Consider the following 24851-nt stretch of genomic DNA (forward strand, 5'->3'; position numbering starts at 1 on the left):
TTTGAAAATGCATATATTTTTTGTGAACAAATTATATGAATATTTTATTTCTTTAAAGATTTTGTTTTTAATCTCTAAACCCAATGTGGGACTTGAATTTACAACCCCCAAACTGAGTCAACTACTCTACTGATTGAGCCAGCCAGGTACCCCTATATGCATGTTTTTAAATCAAGATATTTTCTGTAGGAACTTTGAATACTTTGAGCAAGATTTTATAACTATGTAATATTTGTAACAATATGTTAAAATACAGTGTAAAACACTGCCTGCCATCTGATAGCCATCCGATAGACTATTTGCATTCCATATAGAAGCTTTCAGAAGCTTTAAGAAATTCATGGAGGAATTTCTTTTCAGATTACCATTGTAAAAAGACAAGAAAATTAAAACTATTACTGGAGAGATTTTTGAATATCTTTATACTCCACATTCTTCCTTTATTGCTTATGGATAAACTAGGGGTATTGTAAGAAGGAGCATTAATTTTGAGCAAAAGCTCATTCAGCAGCTGGCAAGCTGTAGATGTTAGAGAAGGAGTTCCAGTCACAGGGAGGTAGAAATCAGTCTGGAACAGAAGAAAGAGACTGCAGAGTCTAAGTGAAAAAAGGGCCAGGGGATATTTCTGGCAGGAAAAATAGTTGTAAAGACCAGGGGCTAAAGATGAAACACCATCAATGGAAACCGCACAGCCTGCAGAACATTTCAGAGGATATGAACTTAAGGGTAAGAGGCATTTGTAAATGATCAGAAAGAGTGCCCTGATTCTCATGATGTCTTTATATTTGACTGGGATTTTAGAGACCATGTAGACCAAAAGCTTATTTTACAAGTAGAAATCAAGACCTAGAGGGGTTGCCAGAAGTTATACAGGGGAAGAAGACTTTCCTTATTTCCTGACTCTATGTCCTTTCATTTCTATGAACTCTAGGTGCTATGTATGATGCTTTCCAAAAGGTATGCTTTTGGAATATGAAAATATTATGTTCATTGAAGAAATTTGGAAATAAGAGCAACAAGAAGACAAAGTAAAAATAACCCTATAATGATTAACATTTTAATTTACTTTTAGTTATTGAAAAGTGTATTTCAAATTAAAACATGGTCATCATATATTGCTGTGTTTTATAAAACTATATTTTTCACTTGTATCATGTTGTTTTAATGTATCATGTTGCTTAGTACTGTGAAGTTTGCACACACACAATAGCATGAAGTAAAAACCTACCTAGGTAATTTCATCTAATCCCTTGTGACTTCCTGTGTGTTTTCCAGAATTCATTATATAAGCAAGTAGAAGAAATGGAGCAAGATAGCCTCATAACCTTGAATGTTGAGCGCTTAAAAGGAACGTATGGTCGTGTAACCGTAGCGTGGGAAGCTGATGGAAGTATTAGTGATATATTTCCTACCTCAGGAGTGGTATGTAATTTACAAAATTGCAGGAGAGTCACTTTTAAATTATGATTACTATTGTTGCATGGGACCAAACCCTACCTCAAGAATGAAGTGTTTGAGTTTGACCATGTCAACACTGGATTCCTATTCATCACTGTAGAGAGGGATATAATTTAATGTTAGTTTTAATGTTGTGATTATTCTTTTTTTCTGTAATTCCAAAATTGTCTGTAAAAAAAATCATCCCTTTTGTTGGCCAAATTATGGATGTGTTACAGTTTCAGAAAGATAAAACCAATCAAACTGGAGATGGAAATATGGTTTCAAGATTTTGGTAAAATGGAAGCAGTAAATAGGGCACAATTTTTTTTTTAAGATTTTATTTACTTATTCATGAGAGACCCAGAGAGAGGCAGAGACATAGTCAGAGGAAGAAGCAGAGAGCCGGGGATCCCTGGGTGGCGCAGCGGTTTGGTGCCTGCCTTTGGCCCAGGGCGCGATCCTGGCGACCTGGGATCGAATCCCATGTTGGGCTCCCGGTGCATGGAGCCTGCTTCTCCCTCTGCCTATGTCTCTGCCTCTCTCTCTCTCTCTCTCTCTCTCTCTCTCATAACTAAATAAATAAATAAATAAATAAAATAAATAAAATAAAATAAAATAAAATAAAATAAAATAAAATAAAAATAAAGAATTAAAAAAAAAGAAGCAGAGAGCCCGATGTGGGACTCGATCCCAGGACCCCAGCCCTGGGATCACAACCTGAGCCAAAGGCAAAGACGCTCAACCACTGAGCCACCCAGGTGTCCCAGTAGGGAACAAATCTATGTAAGGTAGACATATGTATGAAAAAGTAGATCAGAATTGCTGAATGATGTAAGTTGAGTTTCCTGTAGACAGACTCTGTGATTGTGGGTGAATTCCTGGGGAGACACAACTATAAGGAAACAAGGAAGGTAGGGATGTGCAGAGGGGAATGTTGATCCCTGGGTAGTTGTACCTGAGGTTGAGTCTCTGAGGAAGTTCTGGAGCTGAGCTGGTCCTTTGGAGTTGTTTCCAGTTAGAGCAAGGAGGCTGAGATTTTGCATCCAGCCTAACCACACACATTTTTAGCCATTCTAGACCTCACACCACATTGAGTGGGGCATAACCTTGAGTGGAAAGTTTGCTACAGCTGAAGGCAGCTCCCACTGAGAAATGTAAAAGCTGTTATTCCCACTAGCTGGGGGATGGGTGCATCAGTCCCAAGAAGGGATTTGAGCAGAGGATCACTTTATCTACTCTTGGAAAATAGTATAAAATTGGGGCACTGGTTGAAGAATGGAATCAGAATTGGGTCAGAGAAGCAAATGGAAAGAGAGTTTAAAGAACCTTTAGTTCCTAATTAGAAGATGGGTGGTCTTCTAGACTCATCTCGGGTTTCATAGATTTATCCATGTATTTTCCCAAAATACTTCTTTGAAGAGTTCCTTTAAAAGATCTCTCATGAAATTATCTCACAAAAAGACAAGTGAATGTTATGATCCACCATTTCTAGGTTTCTGTATCATTTGAAAGGAGATTAGAGCTTCAGTGTCTTAAAAATGTTATGGCAAATTTTATTGCATTGAATATTTATACAAATTACCAAATCTATTTATACAACTATATAAGTTGTATTTATCAGGTTCTGTATGTTCTGAATTGTATTTTCACAAATAATATTTCTTATATAAACATGACTAAAATGATTTCTATTTAAATGGAGAATAGTATATTAAATGTAGACTATATTTGGAAGAATTAATTGTTTTATTCAAGATTCAGTAAACCATTGATATAGAGGGCCAGATAGTGAATATTTTAGACTTGTGTGCTATTATAGTCTCTTTCCTAGATACCCAACTTTAGTTTTCTAGCACAATAAAGTCTTGAACAGTATGTAATTGAATGAACTTGTCTGTATTCTGGTAAAACTTGATGAAAAAAAAATGGATTTGGCTAAAGAGTAGTAATTTTCTGACCCCAATTTTATTAATAAAGCTCTTGAGTTTATATCAACTACCTTCTTAAGGTGGAGAGATGAGTGTCAACAAAATGGGCCTGGAATGCTAGTTTGAATAATTGCAGTGTGAAGTCATGTTGCTAGAGAATAGAGCAAATGGAGAGAGCTGGGAAATAATATTCAAAGAGCATATAGAAGCCCTATCAGAAAGGATTTCAGATGCCTTTTAGAAAATTTGGATTTGACTATAGACAATAGGGGCACAGCAGGAGGAGAGAGATGCTTTGATTTGTATCTCTTTTAATCTTTCTCTACCTCTATTTTGGTTGATTCATTGTTAAATTACACATCTATTCAGAGTTTAATCAAAGGAAATAGCAAACCTGGCAAAATTTTTGTAGGGAAAAATGTTTAAACTTAGTATGTCAACTTTTTTTATTTCTACAGATTTTTTAAAAAATACGGTATCTGGGACTTAGCCTCCCAGAGAGGCCGTGTACTCTATATTTTAATAGAATGCAGCCTTCAGGATGTGACAGTTCAGCTGCATGTTTTATCAGATTGAGTTTCCATAATGGTTTACTTTTTTTCTTTTTCCTAACAATCTTCCATTTTTAATATGAAAAACATTTGAGTGATTTGTAGAATCATATTGTGTCACTTAAATCCCTCTTGTTATATAAGTTGTGGTCAGTATTGAAAGAAAATTTAATCTTTTGAAAATGCACGGTGATAATTACAAAATCAATAAAATCTTCTTTCTTTAAAATTTTAGATCTCATTTTCTGAAGGCCAGGCACTGTCTACAATCACGCTGACTATTCTTGCTGATGATGTTCCAGAGTTATCAGAGATTGTGAGCGTAACACTCATTCGAATTACCACAGAAGGAGTTGAGGACCCATCAAAAGGTGCTACCATTGATCAGAAAAGAAACAAATCTGTGATAACGACTTTACCCAATGACTCACCTTATGGCTTGGTGGGTTGGCATACTGAATTTCTCTTCATTAGAGTAGCAGAGCCTAAAGGTAAGTGTTAAATATTTTTCAGGGTCTAGTAAGTTTTACTGGCTAATTTCATTGTAATGTTTACTAGGAATATAAATCCCTTTATTATATATATATTTAACAGATCATATTCAATCCTTTTTACTTTTTATCTGTTTATTAAATTTTATGATCATATAATCACTCAGCAATAGTGCTATAAGAAATATCTTTACTCTTTTGAGACCTTGCTATCGTAATAGAGACATTAATAGTTTAACCATGACAGTAAAGGTGATAGGTTTTTATTTTACTTTCTCTTCATTCTTTACTTATCTGTTCTGTTTTTTTTTTTAAAATATTTTATTTATTTATTCATGAGAGACAGAGAGAGAGAGGCAGAGACACAGGTAGAGGGAGAAGCAGGCTCCATGCAGGGAGCCCGACATGGGACTCGATCCCGGAACCCCGGGATCACGTCCTGGGCGGAAGGTGGTGCTAAACCGCTGAGCCACCCGGGCTGCCCTGTTCTCTTTCTACACCCAGATACCTCTAGGTAGATTTTCAACAGTTATAGGGACAATAAGCAACACAGCGAGAAGTATTTGGAACTCAGGGTATTAATTGTTAAACCCAAAGCAGTAATTAGAATGATATATTTTTTGTGTAGTGTTAGTAACCAGTCCCTATTTCCCTTAAGCTTAGTGCTGAAATCTTTGCCTAAATAACTATTCAAGCAGCTGTGGGATAAAAAGATTTTTGTAGATAAAGGCCATTTGACTTATTTGAACAAATATATTTGAACATATGTGTATCTTTAGTATGCAGTGTTAAGCCTCTAGAATTTTCAGACAGAAATGTGCGTATCTTTCAAAGACCTTTCATTTAAATAGTTGATGCGAAAAGAATGGCATATAATCATGTACCTGGGCCTTTATATGACTGTATATATGGGAAGAGAAGTGGGAGACTTAAAATATGTTCACTTATTCATTCAAGAAACATTTTGAAGCACCTAATAAGTGCCACAAATTGTGCTGTGTGTTCTGGAAACAAAAACACAATTTTAGATTATTAGAAAGATTGACCAGTGGGAAAGATTGACAAGCATTTTTTGGCCCATTTATATGGCAAATAAAATTTTAAAAAACGGAAAGAATTAAGTTAAAAAATTGATGCCATGAAATACTTTGATTCTTGTGATAGACCCCTCACTATAAGAACAAAATTATTTTTCTTCTAATGATTATTAAATGAGTTTGTGTGTTTAATTTTTCATTTTCTTTTTTTTTAAAGAACTTTATTTATTTATTTGAGAGAAAGAGGCAGAGAGCAGAGACCCCGTGCTAAGTGCAGAGCCAGATGCAGGGCTTGATTCCCTGACCCTGCAATCATGACCTGAGCTGAAATCAAGAGTTGGAGGCTTAACCACCTGAGCCACTCAGGGGCCCCATAGTTTTTCATTTTCGAAGAATCTTCTTAGCATTTGTAATTAACTGTCAATCTGCACATATATACTTTCCTAAGACTTTCAGCCATTTTCATTAAAGCTCAAGTTATATGCAACATAGGAGGGTGCGTTAGAGAACCCAAAATGAGGATTCACAACTGGGATATAATGTGTAGCAATTGTCAGCACAACTTTAGGGCAAGGAGGACAAAGCACAAAATGCTCCTTGGGAGAATACATTAGGGTAGTATAGAACATTCCACCTTAAGTGCTTGGAGTGGTATCGAATACACAGAGAAAAACTTGTTTACTTGTCTTTCTCACAGAGAATGTCACCATTCTTCAGTTACCAATTGTTCGAAATAAAGGACTGCTTGGGGACATTGCCATTCATTTGATAGCTAAACCCAATTTCTTATTGCACGTCAATAATCAAGCTACTGAGAATGAAGATTATGTGCTACAAGAAACAACAATAATAATGAAAGAAAACGTAAAAGAAACTTATGTCAAAGTTGCCATTTTGCCGGTAAGTTTAGGCTGCAGTGAATCTGATGTAAAATAAAGGAAAATACTGTTAGAGATAAAAATGTGATTAAAAAAAAAAGAAAGAAAGAAAAGTGTGATGCTCTTAAAGATAAAAATCTTTGAAAAGGTTGCTCTCAAATGTAAAATTGTGAGTATTGTAACTGGAATATTCTTTGAATGACCTCTGAAGCATTGAATCAGGATTTAATTGTATGTCTGATTGGATCCACTATTTTGTTGGTTGGTTTTATTAAACTATTGAGCAGATGAATGAAATGCCCAAATTAATCAGATTATTTTTATTGTTGGTTTGATAGGGCAGTATTTTCATGTCATGATACAATTACTCAAATCAAGAATATTCTTCAGAGGTTTTAGATCTGGTATTAGTGCTCTTTCATGTATGTAAGGAGAAAGGTGTATATATCTGTAATGATTCACAAGAAACTGAGAGTAGTAAATACTGTTATTTATAATATTATAACTAAATATTGTATATATTACAATACTATATATAACAATATTAAAAATAAATACGTCCTATATTATTAGACAAAGATAACGTTGCAGCATAGTAACATCAGTGTTACTAATAGTGTTATTAGTGATAATAGATAGTAGTACCTTCTGGAAAGGACATTCTGGGAAAGACATGTGGGATGGGACAAAACATAAGTTTCCTGTCTTGTTCATTATGTATTATTTTTGTCTTTTGAAATTTTTTATTCCCTATTCCAAAACAAAGTAACAGTTTTTAATAAGTTAATTAAAATATAGGAATAATGTCTAGATTTACAAGTCTAAAGCTTTCACTTTTAAGATGTATGTAGCATTTACCATTTTTCCTATATTTGGAGGTGTGTATTATACACAAAAAACATTGATAGAATATGGTCAGAATTGTGTGATGGATTTTTAAAAATTATTTTACTTGCTATTAAGTATTAGGCTTCAATTAAAAACTGACCAGTAACCTTGAATATCCCCTAAGATTCTGAAGTTTGTCAGTGGGAATGTGTTAAAATATGAAAAGGAATCTTTTTTGTTTGTGTGAAAGAGCTTTTCATTCCTGTAGGCAGCCATTTATTTCTCACTGAAAAATATCAGGTTTCCAAGGCAAATTCAGTGTATTTTTAAAAATAGAACATAATCTCTCTCCTGTTCACCCCCCAACCCCCACCCCAGGATAATGCTCCCGAGTTGGAGGAAGGATTTATTGTCAACATCACTGATGTGTACCTGGTGAATTCTGACTTCTCTGCAGGACAGCCAAGTGTGCGGAGGCCTGGGATAGAAATAGTTGAAATAATGATTGAAGAAAATGATGATCCCAGAGGAATTTTTAACTTTCATGTTACCAGAGTGAGATAAATTTCAATATATTTATAGTAATACAGAAGCTTCTACATGCTGATTTGGCCAATGTCATATATTTTCTGCAAAATAATTGGCTTTCCTTGTAGATATTTATAAATATCTGTCTTAAAATTTATCTTATAGACTAATTCTTAGTTCTCTTTGTGTTAGACCAAACGATTAAGCAGGTTTATTTTCATTACACTTAAATGTAGGAGTCCTAGAGGCAACTGTCTGACTCAGTTGGAAGAGTGTGCAACTCTTGATTTCTAGGTCGTGAGGTCAAGCCCAACACTGGGTGTAGAGATTACTTAAATGAATAAATAAATTGAAAAACTTTTAAAAAATGTGGGAATTCTGAAATTTATTATGCATGTTTATATCTGATGATTGATTTGTACTTTGAAGGGTAAAATAGAAGAATAATTAATTTAGAAAGTGATGACATAAGTTAATTTTGTCTTGTATTTTAACTTATTTTCTTTACTTAAAGGATATTGGTGGAGTTATTTCTGCCTATGAAGTGCCTCCGCCCCTGAATGTTCTTCAGATTCCTGTAGTCCGGCTGGCTGGAAGCTTTGGGGCAGTAAATGTTTATTGGAAGGCAACATTGGACACTGCTGGCCTGGAAGACTTTAAGCCATCTCATGGGATTCTTGAATTTGCAGATAAACAAGTATGCTAATCATGAACATATTAACAATTTTTGGTTGTACTTCAGACATTTTATAGATATTCACTGAGTCAATGTGCATAGTGTATTATACTTTATATATCAAGCCAAACAGAATTATTATTAGTTAACATGTTATAATTTGTTAACGGACATAGGAAAAGAACATAAACAGGCAAGAATCCCACCCTTTTCTGAACTTCCCCACCTGATTCTATTTTAAGCAGAAGTTAAAGGGGGATAATTAATGACTTAGAAGTGCCTAAGAATGTATTTTAAAAAGTGCCTGATGAATTTCACTATTCCTATGATTTTAGGTTAATTTATTTTATTTCTTAATGCTTATCAGTATAGGTATTTATTTACTTATGGTTTGCACTAAAAGTGTGCACATTTATTACTTTTAATATCCAAAACTTTTTGTTATAATTAAAAACAAGACTTTTTAAAATGATAGAAAAGAGACTAATTAAAACTGGAAAAACTGAAAAACAGTATTTTTAGATTTGGGCCAAAGTATTCTCTAAGGGTTATAAGTTTTGCAAAGTGGGCATTTTATAATATGTAAGTATAAATGTTTTCATAAAATATTAAATCAATAAATGGAAAAAGCATGTGAGTAACCATGATAATGTTAATAGCCTCAAATGGCAATATCCACCTACACAAAGTCTGATTTTGCCAAGACAGATTTGTACAGTATGCATCAACTTATTAGTTGCTGCTGAAAATAACCATACAGATCTAGACTTTCCTACACATAATGGTCTATGTTGTTAATATTTGAGATTATGAATTTTTAGCAAATTTAGAACTTTGAAACATTTCCTACTAAAAGGAGGGGGGAAATGCAGATTTTTTACACTAAAGGAGAAAGACATTGATTTTTCATCAAAATAGCCTTCCACCTTTACTTATTACCAATATTTTATTTTGTATGTAAGGTTGAAATCCCATTATTTAACAGTGCCTGAAGATTATCATCATTCTTAAAGTTAACATTCTCTAGGGTAGGTACTCTGTATTTTACAGTATAGATTTGAGGTGCAGACATTTTATTTTATTTTTTAAGATTTATTTATTTATTCATTCGTGAGAAACACACAGAGAGAGGCAGAGACATAGGCAGAGGGAGAAGCAGACTTCCCGAGGGGAGCCCAATGCAGGACTCAATCCCGGGACCCCGGGATCACACCAGATGCTCAGCCACTGAGCCACCCAGGGATCCCAAAGTGCAGACATTTTAATTTTTTTTTTTTTATTTATTATAGTTACACACAGAGAGAGAGAGAGAGGCAGAGACACAGGCAGAGGGAGAAGCAGGCTCCATGCCCCGGGAGCCCGACGTGGGATTCAATCCTGGGTCTCCAGGATCACGCCCTGGGCCAAAGGCAGGCGCCAAACCGCTGCACCACCCAGGGATCCCCCAAAGTGCAGACATTTTATTAAGCCTCCATTTAACATTTGATTTTGCTTAAGTTTCTGCCTGTGAGTGTAAATCCAGTTTTCTTGCTTTGCTCTTTTATTAAAGGATTTCGGTAGATTTAGGTAGAAAAACTTCATTTTCTGGTAAATGTCTGTGTCAAAATACTGGGATTTCCCTCTGAGATATAGGAAAGATTTTACATGTGGAGATACAACTGGAATATTTTTTTAAAAGACATATTTATTTAATAGAATGGGGAAAGGGGAAGGGCAGGAGCAGGGGAGGGGCAGATGGAGAGGGAGACAAGCAGACTCCTCACTGAGCAGGGAACCTGATGTGGGACTTGATCCCAGGACATTGAGATCATGACCTGAACTGAAACCGAGAGCCAGCGGCTCAACCACCTAAGCCATCCAGGTGCCCCATAACTGGAATGTTTTTATGACCAATAGTGAAGTCACAAGGTGGGCCAAGTTTTACTTATTTATAAGTTATAAAGATGTTTAACATGGACCCAGACAGATGAATGACTTCCTGATCATAAACATGTAAGTACAGCAGATTTGGGTTTTCTTCCTATCATTATAAGAGTGATCTTTGAAACCAAAGGGATTTATTCTAACTGCCAAAGACAATGGTAATTTCTGTGATTTATGCTTGTGCAATGGTTGTTACACCCTGTGTGGCATTTTAAATATTTTTGTTCAAGAATCAGGCTTCATGCTTTTTGTATACATAAATAATGCTATATTTTATTACATATATAATTTCCTTTATCTTGAAAATAATAGACTATAAATTTCTGACTTTGAAAATCTCTGTAATCTATATAACTTTAAAATAGTATTACGAACATAGACAAAAAATACTTTTCTGTCAACTAAAAGTTTATATATGATCAAAAATTGCTATTACATTATATCCTCATTGCTTCTTACTCTCCGTCCTTCCCTCTTTCCCTCCCTCCCTTCTTCTTTCTATCCCTCCCTCTTTTCTTTCTTTCTTTTGTAGGTTACTGCAATGATCGAAATTACCATAATTGATGATGCTGAACTTGAACTCATGGAGACATTCAATATTTCCTTAATCAGGGTAGCTGGAGGTGGCAGGCTTGGTGATGATGTTGTGCTAACTGTTGTTATTCCACAAAATGATTCTCCATTTGGAGTATTTGGATTTGAAGAAAAGACTGTAAGTTACGTGTATCAGGGAGAGGATGCCTTCTTCTAGACTAATTATTTTTGTCATTTTTAGAAGAAAGATTTATTTTTTAAAAAAACTGTTACTGCTCACTTAATGATTCTCTGCTCAAGAGTCCTTAGAGTTGGCTATTGAATTAAGGGCCAATCTTTTCATCTATGTTTGTTTGACAGTGATGAGTACTCTTACATCAGCATTTATGAGGGGGAACAAATTCTTATTTATTTATTTATTTGTTTATTTTTAAAGATTTAAAAAAAATAAAGATTTTATTTATTTATTCATGAGAGACAGACAGAGAGAAAGAGACAGAGACACAGGCAGAGGGAGAAGCAGGCTCCATGCAGGGAGCCCAACATGGGACACCATCCTGAGTCTCCAGGATCACGCCCTGGGCTGAAGGCTGCGCTAAACCGCTGAGCCACCCGGACTGCCCATAAATTCTTATTTATTGGGTAGCATAGACTAGATCCACTTTTTGTCCATACATTCTGTTCTCAGCCTGTCTCGCTGCCAATCCCCCATTCTGGTCACAAGCCAAGATTCCAAAATAGATCTAAGTGTTACGCCCTAGGATACATTTAGCTGGGGCGGGGGGGGGGGCAGGGATTTATTTTGCCCACCCTTCTGATACTCTCTTTTGACTTATATTGAAAAAACACCACAGTCACCCTAGCTTAAGTGTTTGTCTATCTTCTTTCTTCCCTCTTACTTCCCAGGGCTATCTCTTTCCAAGACTTGCAAGAGGGAAGGCAATTATTTTTATCAGTTTAACTGCGGAGAGAGAAAAAAAGCTTAACCAATCATTTATGCAGCCAGATTTGGTGGCTAGTACTAAATGACCTCTACATCTTAAATATAAAATGAATTTTTAAAACTATACCATAATTATCATGATGACTTTATGTTATAATTTTTAAGACTTTATCTTTCAAAGGAAATTCCAGGATGAAATAATCATAAATATATGTAGGTAATTCTGACATATACAAATTTTCTGGCTCTATAGGTCACCAGTCTCTTTATTTGATCATTTATAGATAATCAGTAATTCATCATAGTTCATTTTTAAATAATAAACAGTTTGCTCTAATGCTAATTATCTTTACTGTTCTATGGATACAAGGCTAAACCTATAGCTTGCCTGTTAGGGCTGGGCTTCCCAGATGCTTCAAAATTTAAATAAACCGTAATAATTGCCTAATGATTTGATTATTGAAATTTCAATTTCATAAGAGAATGAGACCATAAGAGGGACAGGACACACTTCTGCTATAGTTTAGTGAGACCCTTTTGGGGAAGGAATAAGCAGAAGTGTTTGTACGGAGTGGTAAATTCACAAGAGAGTGGCTGTGAATGTTTGCTCAGCAAAATGAAAACATATGGGAAACATAAAACATATTAGCATAAAGAAGAGAGTAAGGGGATCCTTGGGTGGCTCAGTGGTTTAGCGCCTGCCTTCAGCCCAGGGCGTGATTCTGGAGTCCCAGAATCAAGTCCCATGTTGGGGTTCCTGCATGGAGCCTGCTTCTCTCTCTGCCTATGTCTCTACCTCTCTCTCTGTGTGTCTCTCATGAATAAATAAATAAAATCTTTAAAAAAAAGAGTAAAAAGTATCCATAATATTAACTTGAGATATGGATATCATTAATATTTTGTTGTATCTCAACAATGCTTTTTTCTTTGCATATGTGAAAAGAAATATTTTAATCCATATAAATATGTAATTTAACTTTTATAACTTGTCTCTGTTAGCTTCTGAGGTTAGATAAAATGTTCAGGGTTTCAGTCAAATCTTCAATGGGAAAACCTTAAAATAATGTTGCCACTTTTAATTTGATCATGCTTCTGGACTCTTAGGTGTTAGACTGTATGTTTAGAAGCTTCTCTCACTGTCAGGGAAAATGAAGAGTTATATTGCTACTCATAAATAATTTTTGTTTCTTCATTTTAACTACTGTCATCAACTTTGGTGCACATTTGGTCTGGAAATTGATATCTTATTGTGATAACTTCAAATTTCCAATTTGTCTTGTGATCCAGAAGTAAGAGTGAGGTTACTCAATCCCTGTGTTATTTCTTATAAGCGACGAGTAAACGAGTTAACATACATAAAGCACTTGCAACTGGGATGTACACGCAGTAGGGGGTCAGTTACTTTTTTTTCATTATAATATCAGGAGCAGCTTGTTGCTCAGCACTTTGTGGCTCCTTCTTTTATATTGTTTCTTACTGCCAAAGGCCCTTCTAATACAGAATTTATCTTTTACCATGTATCTAAGATACACAGTAGTATTATGTATACAGTGAACATTTTATTAGCATTATTTAATGAAACATTAGATTTAGAACTGAAGAATAATGAGGAAAGATTGTTGGTAGAAATCTGTCAAAATTAATAAGCTGCTCCCAAGGGCAATATGGTAAGTATACCAAAGCACTGACCATAACAGAGGCTCAAGAAATCTGTTTGTGAAACCTCAACTCAAATGTCATTATCTATGGAAACAAAAAGGACTTACATATGAATTAGAAGTTTATAGTGGATTTCTTTTTTCTCACTTTGCTTCTTATTTGATATTTCTCTTCTCTGAGAAGTGGTATGAATAGCACTGGATGTGGAGTCAGAGCATCTGAACCACAAGAGGAGGTTCCTCTTCTCCAAATATGTGCATAAGCCCTTAGATTTCTTCGAGTTTGTGTGAGGCTTAAATAAGATAAAATGTATGCCAGAATTGACATAAATGGAAGCTTGATAAATATTAGTTGGCTGTAAATCTCTGCTCTGGGTACCAGTACAAAATCTCAGGAAAAAACCAACAACAACAACTTTGTATTAGGCATTTCAGTGTCTGTCTGAAAAGTGGAAAAGATTATATTTTTATATTTACATAACAGGTGGATATTATAGGCTCAGTTTGGACTTTGTTTTACAAAGTCAGTATATGCAATTCAGTTGCACTAAATCTCTTAATAAGGATCTTGTGTAAAAAATAAATGGTACAGGTAAATCAACATACTGAGCTTCCTTCTCTCTTTATGGCAGGTTAAAAAAAAAAAAAAACCTCTTTCAAATTTGGGTTTACTAAATTGGCCGGCTGTAGATAATTAGGAGGGCACATTTGGTCTGTATTATGTGGGGAGCCTGACTGCCATTAACAAAGAATCCCTAAATCCTACTTCCTTAACATTGTAAGAGTTATTTCTTCTTCTTTTTTTTATTTATTTATGATAGTCACAGAGAGAGAGAGAGAGAGAGAGGCAGAGGGACAAGCAGGCTCCATGCACCGGGAGTCTGACGTGGGATTCGATTCCGAGTCTCCAGGATCGCGCCCTGGGCCAAAGGCAGGCGCCAAACCGCTGCGCCACCCAGGGATCCCGAGTTATTTCTTCTTCATGCAAGAGTCCTACATCTGTGTTCCTGTTGGAGGTCTTATGGACATCTCCTCTCCAACTGGCATCTTAGGCACTGGACTCTTTCCTTTTGTGGTTCTGTCTTCTTTAGGTCGGGTCCTCTCTAGTCACTCAGCAAATGAGGAAAAAAGGAATGTGGAATGTTCTGTGGAAAGTTGATGGCCAGACTGTTAGGAGGAGCATACTTAATTTCCCACAAGCTCTGTTGGCCAGAGTTCAGTCACGTGTTCCACCTAATTGCAGGAGATCCCAGGAAATGCCAAGTAGCAGACCACCTAGGACAAAGAAGGAAATGGGGTTTGGTGAAACATTGTTTTTTCTGCCACATGATTATAAGATGCCATGAATAGAGTTCTAAATTGAAAAGTTGCAATCATTGTCAATAGAAATAAGATTGTTTTTCCTGCTCTTTTTTTTTTTTTTCACCTAACTGGATTTTCTTTCTTTTAGGTAATGGTTGATGAATCTCTTTTGTCTGATGACCCAGATTCATATCTGACATTGACAGTTGTCAGATCCCCAGGAGGAAAAGGAGCTGTTCAACTTCAGTGGACCATAGATGAGTCAGCTAAAGATGATCTCAGGCCTTTGAATGGGACACTTCTTTTTGATGAGGTACAGTCAGCATCAGGATTCCTGTAGGTTTACTTGAACTTATGTTTGTTTTATTCCATCATATTGCTTATGAGTTCATATGATGGTATTTACTACAGCTGGAATTTTTTTGAAATCATATGCATTTTGGAGGACAATGACACACACACACCCCTACATGTCTGGAATCAGATTTAATTCAGACACTGCCTCCATCCCACCATCAAAACTATTGCTCTCTCAACATTTCCTATCCTGACTGAGTACAAAACCAGTCAACCAAGCTGGACGTTTGGGTGTCCCCATTTCTACCCATTCTGTAACCCTTGCATATATTTTATCACTGGGCCTGGTCAATTTTCAGACAATGTAGAGGTTATGCTAATTTTTTCCTATTAAAAACTTAAATGAGATTTATGGTCAGAGTTAATTTTTATATAGTAATTTGCTCCAGAGGCAGCTTGTAATTCTAAGGTACAAAAAAGACACACTTTAAAATGCTTATGAACATAAGGATTATTCCACTAATGAGAAAGTTTGGCACAATCTAGAAAACTTATTCCTCTCATTTGATATAGACAGAGTCTCAGAAGACCATTGTATTGCACACACTTTATGATACCATGTTGGAGGAGGACAGGCGTTTCACCATTCAGTTGATATCAATTGATGAAGTAGAAATATCTCCAATAAAAGGTAAGAGAAATTGACATTTTTGGAACTTAAAAAGTAGATACTCAGAAAAAATATAACCAAATAATCAATAGTTAGAAAGTTAGGTTTTATAAATTCCTAAAATATTTGCTATAACATAAAGATGTCATTTTGTACATATATTACAGCCAAAGAAATTTTAAAACTAAAATCTAATACCTGATATTGGTAAAGTCGTATGTCAAAAATTTTATAATACTTAGCTGTGTGATTTTTTTAAAAGATGTTTATTATAGTACTGTTTATAAAATAAAATATGGAAGCTTCCTAAATTGTCCATCAATCAGAGACCTGTTAAATATGACAGGATACCATGTAAGTATTCAAAAGGATATAGTATAAAAAGCCTTAATTATGTTAAAACTTAAAAACAATTAGTCGACAGTAGACTTCCTAACGTTCAGTTATCCCATTTTTGTCATATGCACATTTTAAATGTGTTTGGAATTATTTACTTGAAATAGTGGGTTTTGATTACCTATATTTTCTATACAAACTTATAATGATCACATATTACTTTTATAATAAAATATTATTTTAAAACCTAGCATATTGTGCCTATTTTCAGCCTACTATTCCTATTTTCATCTGAAAGTGATTACTTCAGTTTTTTGACATTTTAGAAATGGGTGTTGTAATTCTCATTTGCCTATGGTCTATATGAAAATTTGTTTCTTAGGTCTGGATAAAGAGGATTAATGGTTCTAAAGTGGTTTCATTGTGGTACAAATGATAATACCCATAAAAAAATGGCCCAACAACTTTGCTATGAAAGCTTAATGACTGTTCTACGCCCCTTTTTTGACATTAAGAACTCCATCCTACGTGAGGGTGGTGGCCAAAAAAGCAGAATGCCATGGCCAAAAGATTGTCAGAATTGTAGAGAAAAAAATCACTGTATGGTAGTTATTCTTTTTGCATTTTCATCTAGAGAACATTCTAGCAAAACTGTGAGAGAATCTTCTTCCATACATCTTAAGTTAGCTAAGTTGTCAACACCACATTAAATATCAAGATTGATGACATAGACTAACTAGCATAAGAATATACCTGTGGTTCAGGGTGAATTATATATCGATATAAAAAATTACTAATATATTTCAAACTGTGACATACTTGGACATGAAAGACCACTGTTGGTTTTATTAATCCCCTGCCAAAGAAAGTGAGAGTATGGTAATTCAGTCCTTTGTTTCATAAAACCCTGATACGAGCTTCTGGAAATGATTTTCTTCAAGTTACTGCTAAATTATAATATGAATACCCACATTACTTGGTATGATTTTTCTTTCCATTAATATTTGACACATTTTTATAAATGCTTATAAGCAAGTAGTAGAGTCAGAAAATTAAAAAGTACCCAGAAATTCTTACTTTTGCCACATAAACCAGTTGCAGTGAACTGCAAAATGGTTACTGCAGAAGTGAATTAATGCCAATGGTAGAAGAGTATTTGCTTATCATGGGACTGATAGTCAAATTATTGCCCACTCTTTCCTGCCCTCTTTCATTAAAATATGATCTAGGGCAAGTTACTTGCCTCAATGTCTTGAGTGCCTCAGTATGCTTAAATAATTTCATTGATAAAATGAAGATAATGTTAGTACCTAATTTATATCATTGTCATGACAACTCATAAGATTAACATATGTGAAATGCTGAGAATTATGTCAGGCATGTACTAAGTGATTACATGTGTTTGCTACATACATGTTACGTATCAACTTCCAACTTAGGTAGCGCATCAATAATTATTCGGGGAGATAAGGGAACATCAGGAGAAGTTGGGATAGCTCCGTCATCTAGGCGTGTCCTCATTGGAGAACCTTCAGGAAAGTATAATGGTACTGCTATCATCAGGTAAGGGCTTCTTGTTTTTTTTTTTTTTTTTTTTTTTTGCTTAGGTGTAGATTTTGAAGTTTTATTTAAATCACTAACATTTTTGTGCCATTAAGTGTGCTGTTCTCATTACATACATATTTTTCAAGCATCATCATTTTATATATTGGTAGCTTCTTGTGAAAAGTAGAAAAAAATTTTGGCAAAAATTGAAGATATATCCTGACCTTGTCTTGAAGTGAGATCTTAAAGAGTATTTAGGGAATGTTCCTTCAACAAAAATATATTGATCATACAGTTGTGTATTGACCTCTCTTGATAGTAGATCGTGGCCCCTTCTTGGGTGATTTGCTCAACCCATGACAAGGAAAACACCTTGAGCGTCAGGAGATCTGATGCATTTGGCCTTGGTCTGTCACTTACCATGTAAAATAAGAGAGTTCCTTCATCTCCATAAGCTTGTGTCTTAGCTACAAAATCATTCCTTTGAAAATCCTTTGGATCAAACATTTTATGATTCTGAGTTCTCTAAAATTAGGGCCTATTGTGTAACTAAAGTAATATGATCATAGGCAATTTTGTTTAATACAAATTTTCTCATGAAAAGTGGGACAACTGTCAATGAAGTCACTGAATTTGAGTTAATGTTTTATCTTTTTGGTAGTTTTCTGTTAGTGTTGTGTGTATGAAGTGAGAACTGTATAAGGCTTTTTTAGAGAACTGTGTAAGGCTTTTCATATTTTGCACCTTGTATATTAAGTGAAAAGTTTATAAATTTTTTTAGAGAACTGTATAAGGCTTTTTTAAGAGAAATGTATAAGGCTTTTCATATTTTGCACCTTGTGTATTAAGTGAAAAGTTTATAAATATTTTTTTATTTTTTTTTTTTAAATTTTTATTTATTTATGATAGTCACACACACACACACACACACAGAGAGAGAGAGAGAGAGAGAGAGAGAGAGAGAGAGAGGCAGGCAGAGGGAGAAGCAGGCCCCATGCACCGGGAGCCCGACGTGGGATTCGATCCCAGGTCTCCAGGATCGCGCCCTGGGCCAAAGGCAGGCGCCAAACCGCTGCGCCACCCAGGGATCCCATAAATATTTTTTTAAATCCATTTAAACCTTACACTTTTAATGGTTAGGTTTTGCCAGTATCGTCAAAGCTCAGTAGGATATTCCTATCCTGCAAGTATAAAGCTTTCATTTGGTTTATAGTTGATAGATAAGGCTATATAATGCATAATGTTCTTGAAATAATGAAAAGTGTTGAAAGACAGAAAATATTTAGGAAAAATTACTTCAAAAAAATGTACTGCTTATCCATTTGTGTATTATAGCCTCGTTCGTGGCTCAGCCATTTGGGGTGAAGTCACAGTGTACTGGAGGGTATTCCCTCCTTCTGTGGGAGAATTTGCTGAAATATCAGGAAAACTGACAATGCGAGATGGACAGTCTGCAGCAGTTGTAATAATACAGGTATCAATATGACTGCTTTCTGCTATGCCCCTCGTTGTGTGTGTGTGTGTGTCGGGGGTGGGTTGTGGTTGGGGGTAGTTGGTATCTCTGAGTTTGTTATTTCTGTTGACATCATAGGTGTTTGTCTCTGAATGTTATGGATCCTGCTATTAATGGCTCTTTTTGTCCTTAGGCTTTGAATGATGATATTCCTGAGGAGAAGAGCTTTTATGAGTTTCAGCTTACTGGAATCAGTGAAGGGGGATTACTGAGTGAATCCAGTAGTACTGCCAATATCACAGTGGCGGCCAGTGACTTTCCCTATGGCCGATTCTCCTTTACACAGGAGCAACTTCGAGTATCAGAAGAAGCCCAAAGGGTAGAGTATAAGATGCTTAAAATCTTAAATATCATTTTTGCTCTTTATTTTGTGCGTGATCCTTTTTTTTTTTTTTTGCAAAGCTGGATTAAGCTCTCATTTAAATATGAAGACTTAATGTAGCAAGATAGGTTGTGAGTGATCTTTAAAAAGTGTTTCCTTGTTCATATTACAGAGTTTTCACAAACTGTTGGATTTGCTGCTAGCATCATTATTTTAACACATGCTTTATAAGATTTTATCAATTTCTATATAAACATAACCCTGGTTATGAATCTTTAGTTAGAATCTTTAGTTAAAAACAATAAAAATTAAATATCCAAATCAAATAAAAACTGCTTCTTGCATAGGTGAACATCACAGTCATCCGTTCAGGTGGATCATTTGGCCCCGTGAGACTCTGGTATGAGACCGTGAGTGGAACAGCAGAGGCAGGCTTGGATTTTATCCCTGCGGCGGGGCAGCTCCTCTTTGAAGCAAGGGAGATGGCGAAAAGTGTGCACATTGCAATACTTGATGATGGTCTTCCTGAAGGCCCAGAGGAATTTTCTCTAGTAATTAAAAAGGTGGAACTCCTGGGAAGGTAAAGTTAAAAAAGAAAATTAGGAAAAACAAAACAAAAATAGACAGAGAGAGAGAATGTGTTGTATAGGAAACTTGCTCTTTTTCAGATTTATGTGACAATGGTACAGGGCATAGTAGGGAAATCTTGACAAAGACTGTTAATTTTGCCAAGTTCTAAAATTTCAGTTTTTCTTGAAAGTTGGAAGCATGTTGTTTTTATTATGAGAAGTCACTCAGATTAGTAAGAGAATTGAACATGGTATGGGCTTGTGATAATTTGGTAGGGACTTGGAGGTCAAAGGTCAGCTAGTGTGGTGGAATTTACTTTCCCTTCCATTTATCTCTACACCTGAGGGCTGAGTGCGAAATTTCTTTCCTTGGTGTCTCTGAAAGCCATGCTGTCTTCTGTGGGGGTTGAGGTGGATGCTTGCCCTTTGGCAGTTTTCAAGTGGAGAAAACTGTGAGTCAAAGTCAGCTATTACTGTACATCATGTTTTTATCGAAGATCAAGAATTAATCATATTGAGGCTATCTGGCTGTCTCATTCCCTGATTTAGGGGGAGCAGACTTGATTAACAAGGGTGGGAAACACCTGAAGCATGCTGAAATACCCATGAGTTGAGTAGCCCAAGGAGCACCTCTGTTTTGTTTTGATTTTTTTTTTCAAGGATCAAAATTGAATTGTTTTATTAGAAGACTTGAGGAGTCAAAGCTGAGGATTTCTTTTTTTTTTTTAATTGGATTTCAATTTGCCAACATATAGCATAACACCCACGAGCACCTCTGTTCTGACAGTTTATACAAAACTTTCAACTAGAATAATGTTTGCATTTATATAAGTCTTAAAGGAATTTTTCTTGCACATGAAAATGATTTTGCATCTGTTTTAGTTAGAAAAAACTTTGAAGGCTAAACTATTTTATTGAGTGATTTAGGTAGAAAATATATTATTCCATGTGGAAAATATATTGTAGGTTTGTGTACACTTCAAATCTTAAATTTCCCAGAAATGATTCTGTTTCTGTCAATAGGAATGATTTTTTTTTTTCCCTGGGAAAATAACTTTATTTTCTTCTGGAGTGTGGGCAGATGTCTAACTAATCTCAGAACTTCTGGACTTGCTTCTTGGTGCAGCAGCCTTCATGACCAGGAGCACGTTGAAGCTCACAGTCTTGCTCAGGGGCCAGCACTTGCCCACTGTGGCAGTGTCACCGATCTGGACATCCCTGACGCAGGGGGACATCCCTGACGCACAGATATGTTCTTGTGGCATTTCTCAAAGTGGTTGTGCTTTTGTTGTAGTGGAGGTAGTCTCTGTGGATGACAATGGTCCTCCACATCTTCATCTTGGTCACCACACCAGCAGAATCCACCTGCAGATGGATACATTATCAGCGTAGGGGCACTCAGGTCAATATAGGTGCCCTCCACAGCCTTCTTGGCTATCTTGAAGTCCAGACTGATGTTTTTGTAGTATAGTGGGAGTGTCCCCTTACCAGTTTCTCCAAGCAGGACCTCTGCTTATTTTGAAAGAAGGTTGCCTGGTTTTGGTTGGGCACATTCAGTCTGAATGGCTGCCATCTTCCCAGCCAGCTGAGAAAAGGAAAACTGGCAATGGGAATGAATTTGAACTTGTATCCAGTGTGTTAAAATTTGAGCTGATCATGGACTATTTTAATGAGGTAAGTGAAATTTAGTCATTAGTTCCTTAAATGTGAGAGACCATCTGTGTTATTGACCAACTAGGACTTGGGAGATTTTGTCCTCCGTGCTACCCTTTTAAAAAATGATTTCTACTTGTATAATTCTGAAAAAAACAAGTTTTTCCTTCTAGGTAAATTTCTAGCCTTCCTTTGATTTGGAAAAGGAAAGTAATATAATCTCATTTTGCCTAGCTGCTAGAAAATTCACTGTTTTCATATTAAGGTAATCAGCTAATCTACAGTCCATCTCAGGCAACTGTTAACATTTACTCTTATTTAATATTTTAATCCCCGGGGCACCTGGGTGGCTCAGTGGTTGAGCGTCTGCCTTTGGCTCAGGTGGTGACCATCCTGGGATCTGGTCCTTCATCAGGCTCCCTGGAGGGAGTCTGCTTCTGCCTCTGCCCAGGTCTCTGCCTCTCTGTCTGTGTCTCTACTGAATGAATAAATTAAGAATCTTTAAAAAAAATGTATTTTAATCCCCATTTTTTTGTTTTTGCCTTATATATTGCCTGATTAACTAGCTTTCAACCTTTTGAAACTAGCATAAAAATACCAGGTAAATAGAACTTGAGAATTGAAGAAAAGACTCAATAAAATGGCTTACTGCCATTTTTCAGTTTCAGGAATTAAAGTGATATGAAACTCTGGAAGTCAAAACTTTTCTTCAGTTAGAATAATATCAATAAAAAAAGTGACTTCCTTAGCAGAAACATGTCATTACCCAAGTAAACTACCATCTGTATTAAAGAATAGAGGTATTGATTGTAATTGGAGTCCACAGAAATATATTCTTGGAGCTTGAAATTTCTGTAGTGGCATGACATCCGTTTTCTTTTCTTTTTTTCTTAAAGTAACCCTTCCAGCCTGATGCTGTGCTTTCCTGACTCTGAGTGCACTACAGCCTCATGTACATCTCCTTCTTTGGCCTGTCACTCTCGGATGAGTGTAGCAGTGCATTCCTAGCCCAGAGGTTCATTTTACAACTTTTCCCCAATTTCCTGATAGTCTTATTATCTTCCCATTGCCTAAGTTTAATAACTTAATATTGGTTTTGGTTTCATGCAGGCAGTGATAATTGGGAGCAGCACAGAAGTCTATTTTAGACAGCATTTCAGGAAAAATATATTTTAGTGTTGGAGTTCTTTAAAATATTAAAATGCTTAATAGGACTAAGTTATAGGAGCCAAGAAGACCCTTTAGTTCATACTCAGCAATTATGTGCTCATTTTATTTTCTTTTATTGTTATTTTTTCATGACTTTGCAAGCGGGTATGATTTTACCATCCAAGAGAATGGTCTTCAGGTAGATCAACCTCCTGAGATAGGAAACATCTCCATTGTCCGAATCATAATAATGAAAAATGATAATGCAGAGGGCATCATTGAATTTGACCCAAAGTATACTGCCTTTGAAGGTAAGTTCAGTAATCTTATAAATTTACCACTACTTTCTGAATTACAAAGTACCTGAACATGACGCTGTCAGTTTGAATCCACATGTGTAAATTTTATCAGTTTGCTGTGTGTGTGCATGCATGCATGTGTATATGCATACATGTACACCTTCATATACATTTATATATGCATTTATATATTTATTTTTTAAAATCTATTTTGAGTTGCCCTTGAGCAGTGTTGAACCCCACTTGTGTATGGCAAAACTGAATGGTAAGGAACAAGGCTTTAGAAAAACTATTTAACCTTAGGATTATTGAAATCCTAAGATTTCAATATCTTATTGAAATATAAATCTTTTTTTTAAATAATAAATTTATTTTTTATTGGTGTTCAATTTACCAACATACAGAATAGCACCCAGTGCTCATCCCGTCAAGTGCCCTCCTCAGTGCCTGTCACCCATTCACCCCACCCCCCGCCGTCCCCCCTTCCATCACCCCTAGTTCATTTCCCAGAGTTAGGAGTCTTTATGTTCTGTCTCCCTTTCTGATATTTCCTACCCATTTCTTCTCCCTTCCCTTATATTCCCTTTCACTATTATTTATATTCCCCAAATGAATGAGAACATACAATGTTTGTCCTTCTCCGATTGACTTACTTCACTCAGCATAATACCCTCCAGTTCCATCCACGTTGAAGCAAATGGTGGGTATTTGTCGTTTCTAATGGGTGAGTAATATTCCATTGTATACATAAACCACATCTTCTTTATCCATTCATCTTTCCATGGACACCGAGGCTCCTTCCACAGTTTGGCTATTGTGGACGTTGCTGCTATAAACATCGAGGTGCAGGTGTTTGAAATATAAATTTTAAGATTTATATTTCAGACATCTTTATGAATATCTTTCTCATTTATGAAATAATTTCCTTTGTTACTAGAAATCAGTGAATATTCACTACCTAATGAATAATCACCTTTAAAATTACTGTTTTACTGGACTACAGATGCAGGTGGTGTCTGGGCAGCTACTCATACTTTCCTGTGACAGTTCCTAATCGCAGCTGCCTCCTGTTCTTTGTCCTCTCCTCCTGTAGAAACAGAATGCAGAAACTATGCCTCTATGTAACAGAGCTGTTGCTTTTCAGATTTTATTCAGAGGCATATTACTTTCAAAATAAACATATTCTTTTCTTGCTGCAATTAGTTTATTGACTTCATTGACTCGATCAAATTCATTGGTTTTCTAGCCATTTTTAAGTTCATCAGAAGTCACTTTGAAATTGATTAATACTGACTTTATGAATAAAGTCATGGAAGAGGGATCCCTGGGTGATGCAGTGGTTTGGCGCCTGCCTTTGGCCCAGGGCGCGATCCTGGAGACCCGGGATTGAATCCCATGTCGGGCTCTCGGTGCATGGAGCCTGCTTCTCCCTCTGCCTATGTCTCTGCCTCTCTCTCTCTCTCTCTCTCACTGTGTGCCTATCATAAATAAATAAAAAAAAAATTTAAAGTCATGGAAGATATCACCATTTTTGTGAACCTCAGTTACAGCTAGTAAAAGTCATGCTGCATTTTGTATAGCAAGTAATACATAAATGACTTAGAATTTTTTTTCTATTCACTGATTTCTGTTTGATTCATTGTCTTTGGGGGGATTTGGAGCAATGCATATTTATAATTATAATTAAATTCAATATTATTTAGCCATAGTTAATATGAACTGTTGTCTAATATGAGCATAGCTAATGTAAACTATTAAGTGATATTTTAATTTACAGAGGT

The 24851-nt window shown here is 35.7% G+C and overlaps 1 protein-coding gene and 1 pseudogene across 1 annotated transcript in view; one reads left to right on the forward strand and one right to left on the reverse strand.

Moving 5' to 3' along the window:
• ADGRV1 (adhesion G protein-coupled receptor V1) overlaps positions 1-24851 on the forward strand; it is a 522964-nt gene that overhangs the window by 157305 nt on the left and 340808 nt on the right. The window contains exons 53-65 of the mRNA XM_055312783.1: positions 1276-1422; positions 4155-4410; positions 6145-6347; positions 7532-7708; positions 8196-8378; positions 10813-10992; positions 14866-15030; positions 15588-15705; positions 17460-17583; positions 18901-19039; positions 19212-19397; positions 19748-19980; positions 22934-23082. Of these exons, the coding sequence (XP_055168758.1) occupies positions 1276-1422; positions 4155-4410; positions 6145-6347; positions 7532-7708; positions 8196-8378; positions 10813-10992; positions 14866-15030; positions 15588-15705; positions 17460-17583; positions 18901-19039; positions 19212-19397; positions 19748-19980; positions 22934-23082 (2260 nt within the window). The remainder of the gene's footprint in view (positions 1-1275; positions 1423-4154; positions 4411-6144; positions 6348-7531; positions 7709-8195; positions 8379-10812; positions 10993-14865; positions 15031-15587; positions 15706-17459; positions 17584-18900; positions 19040-19211; positions 19398-19747; positions 19981-22933; positions 23083-24851) is intronic.
• LOC129501693 (40S ribosomal protein S11-like) lies at positions 21065-22491 on the reverse strand (annotated as a pseudogene).

Source organism: Nyctereutes procyonoides, unplaced genomic scaffold (assembly GCF_905146905.1).
Source record: "Nyctereutes procyonoides isolate TBG_1078 unplaced genomic scaffold, NYPRO_anot_genome, whole genome shotgun sequence".
Lineage (NCBI taxonomy): Eukaryota > Metazoa > Chordata > Mammalia > Carnivora > Canidae > Nyctereutes > Nyctereutes procyonoides.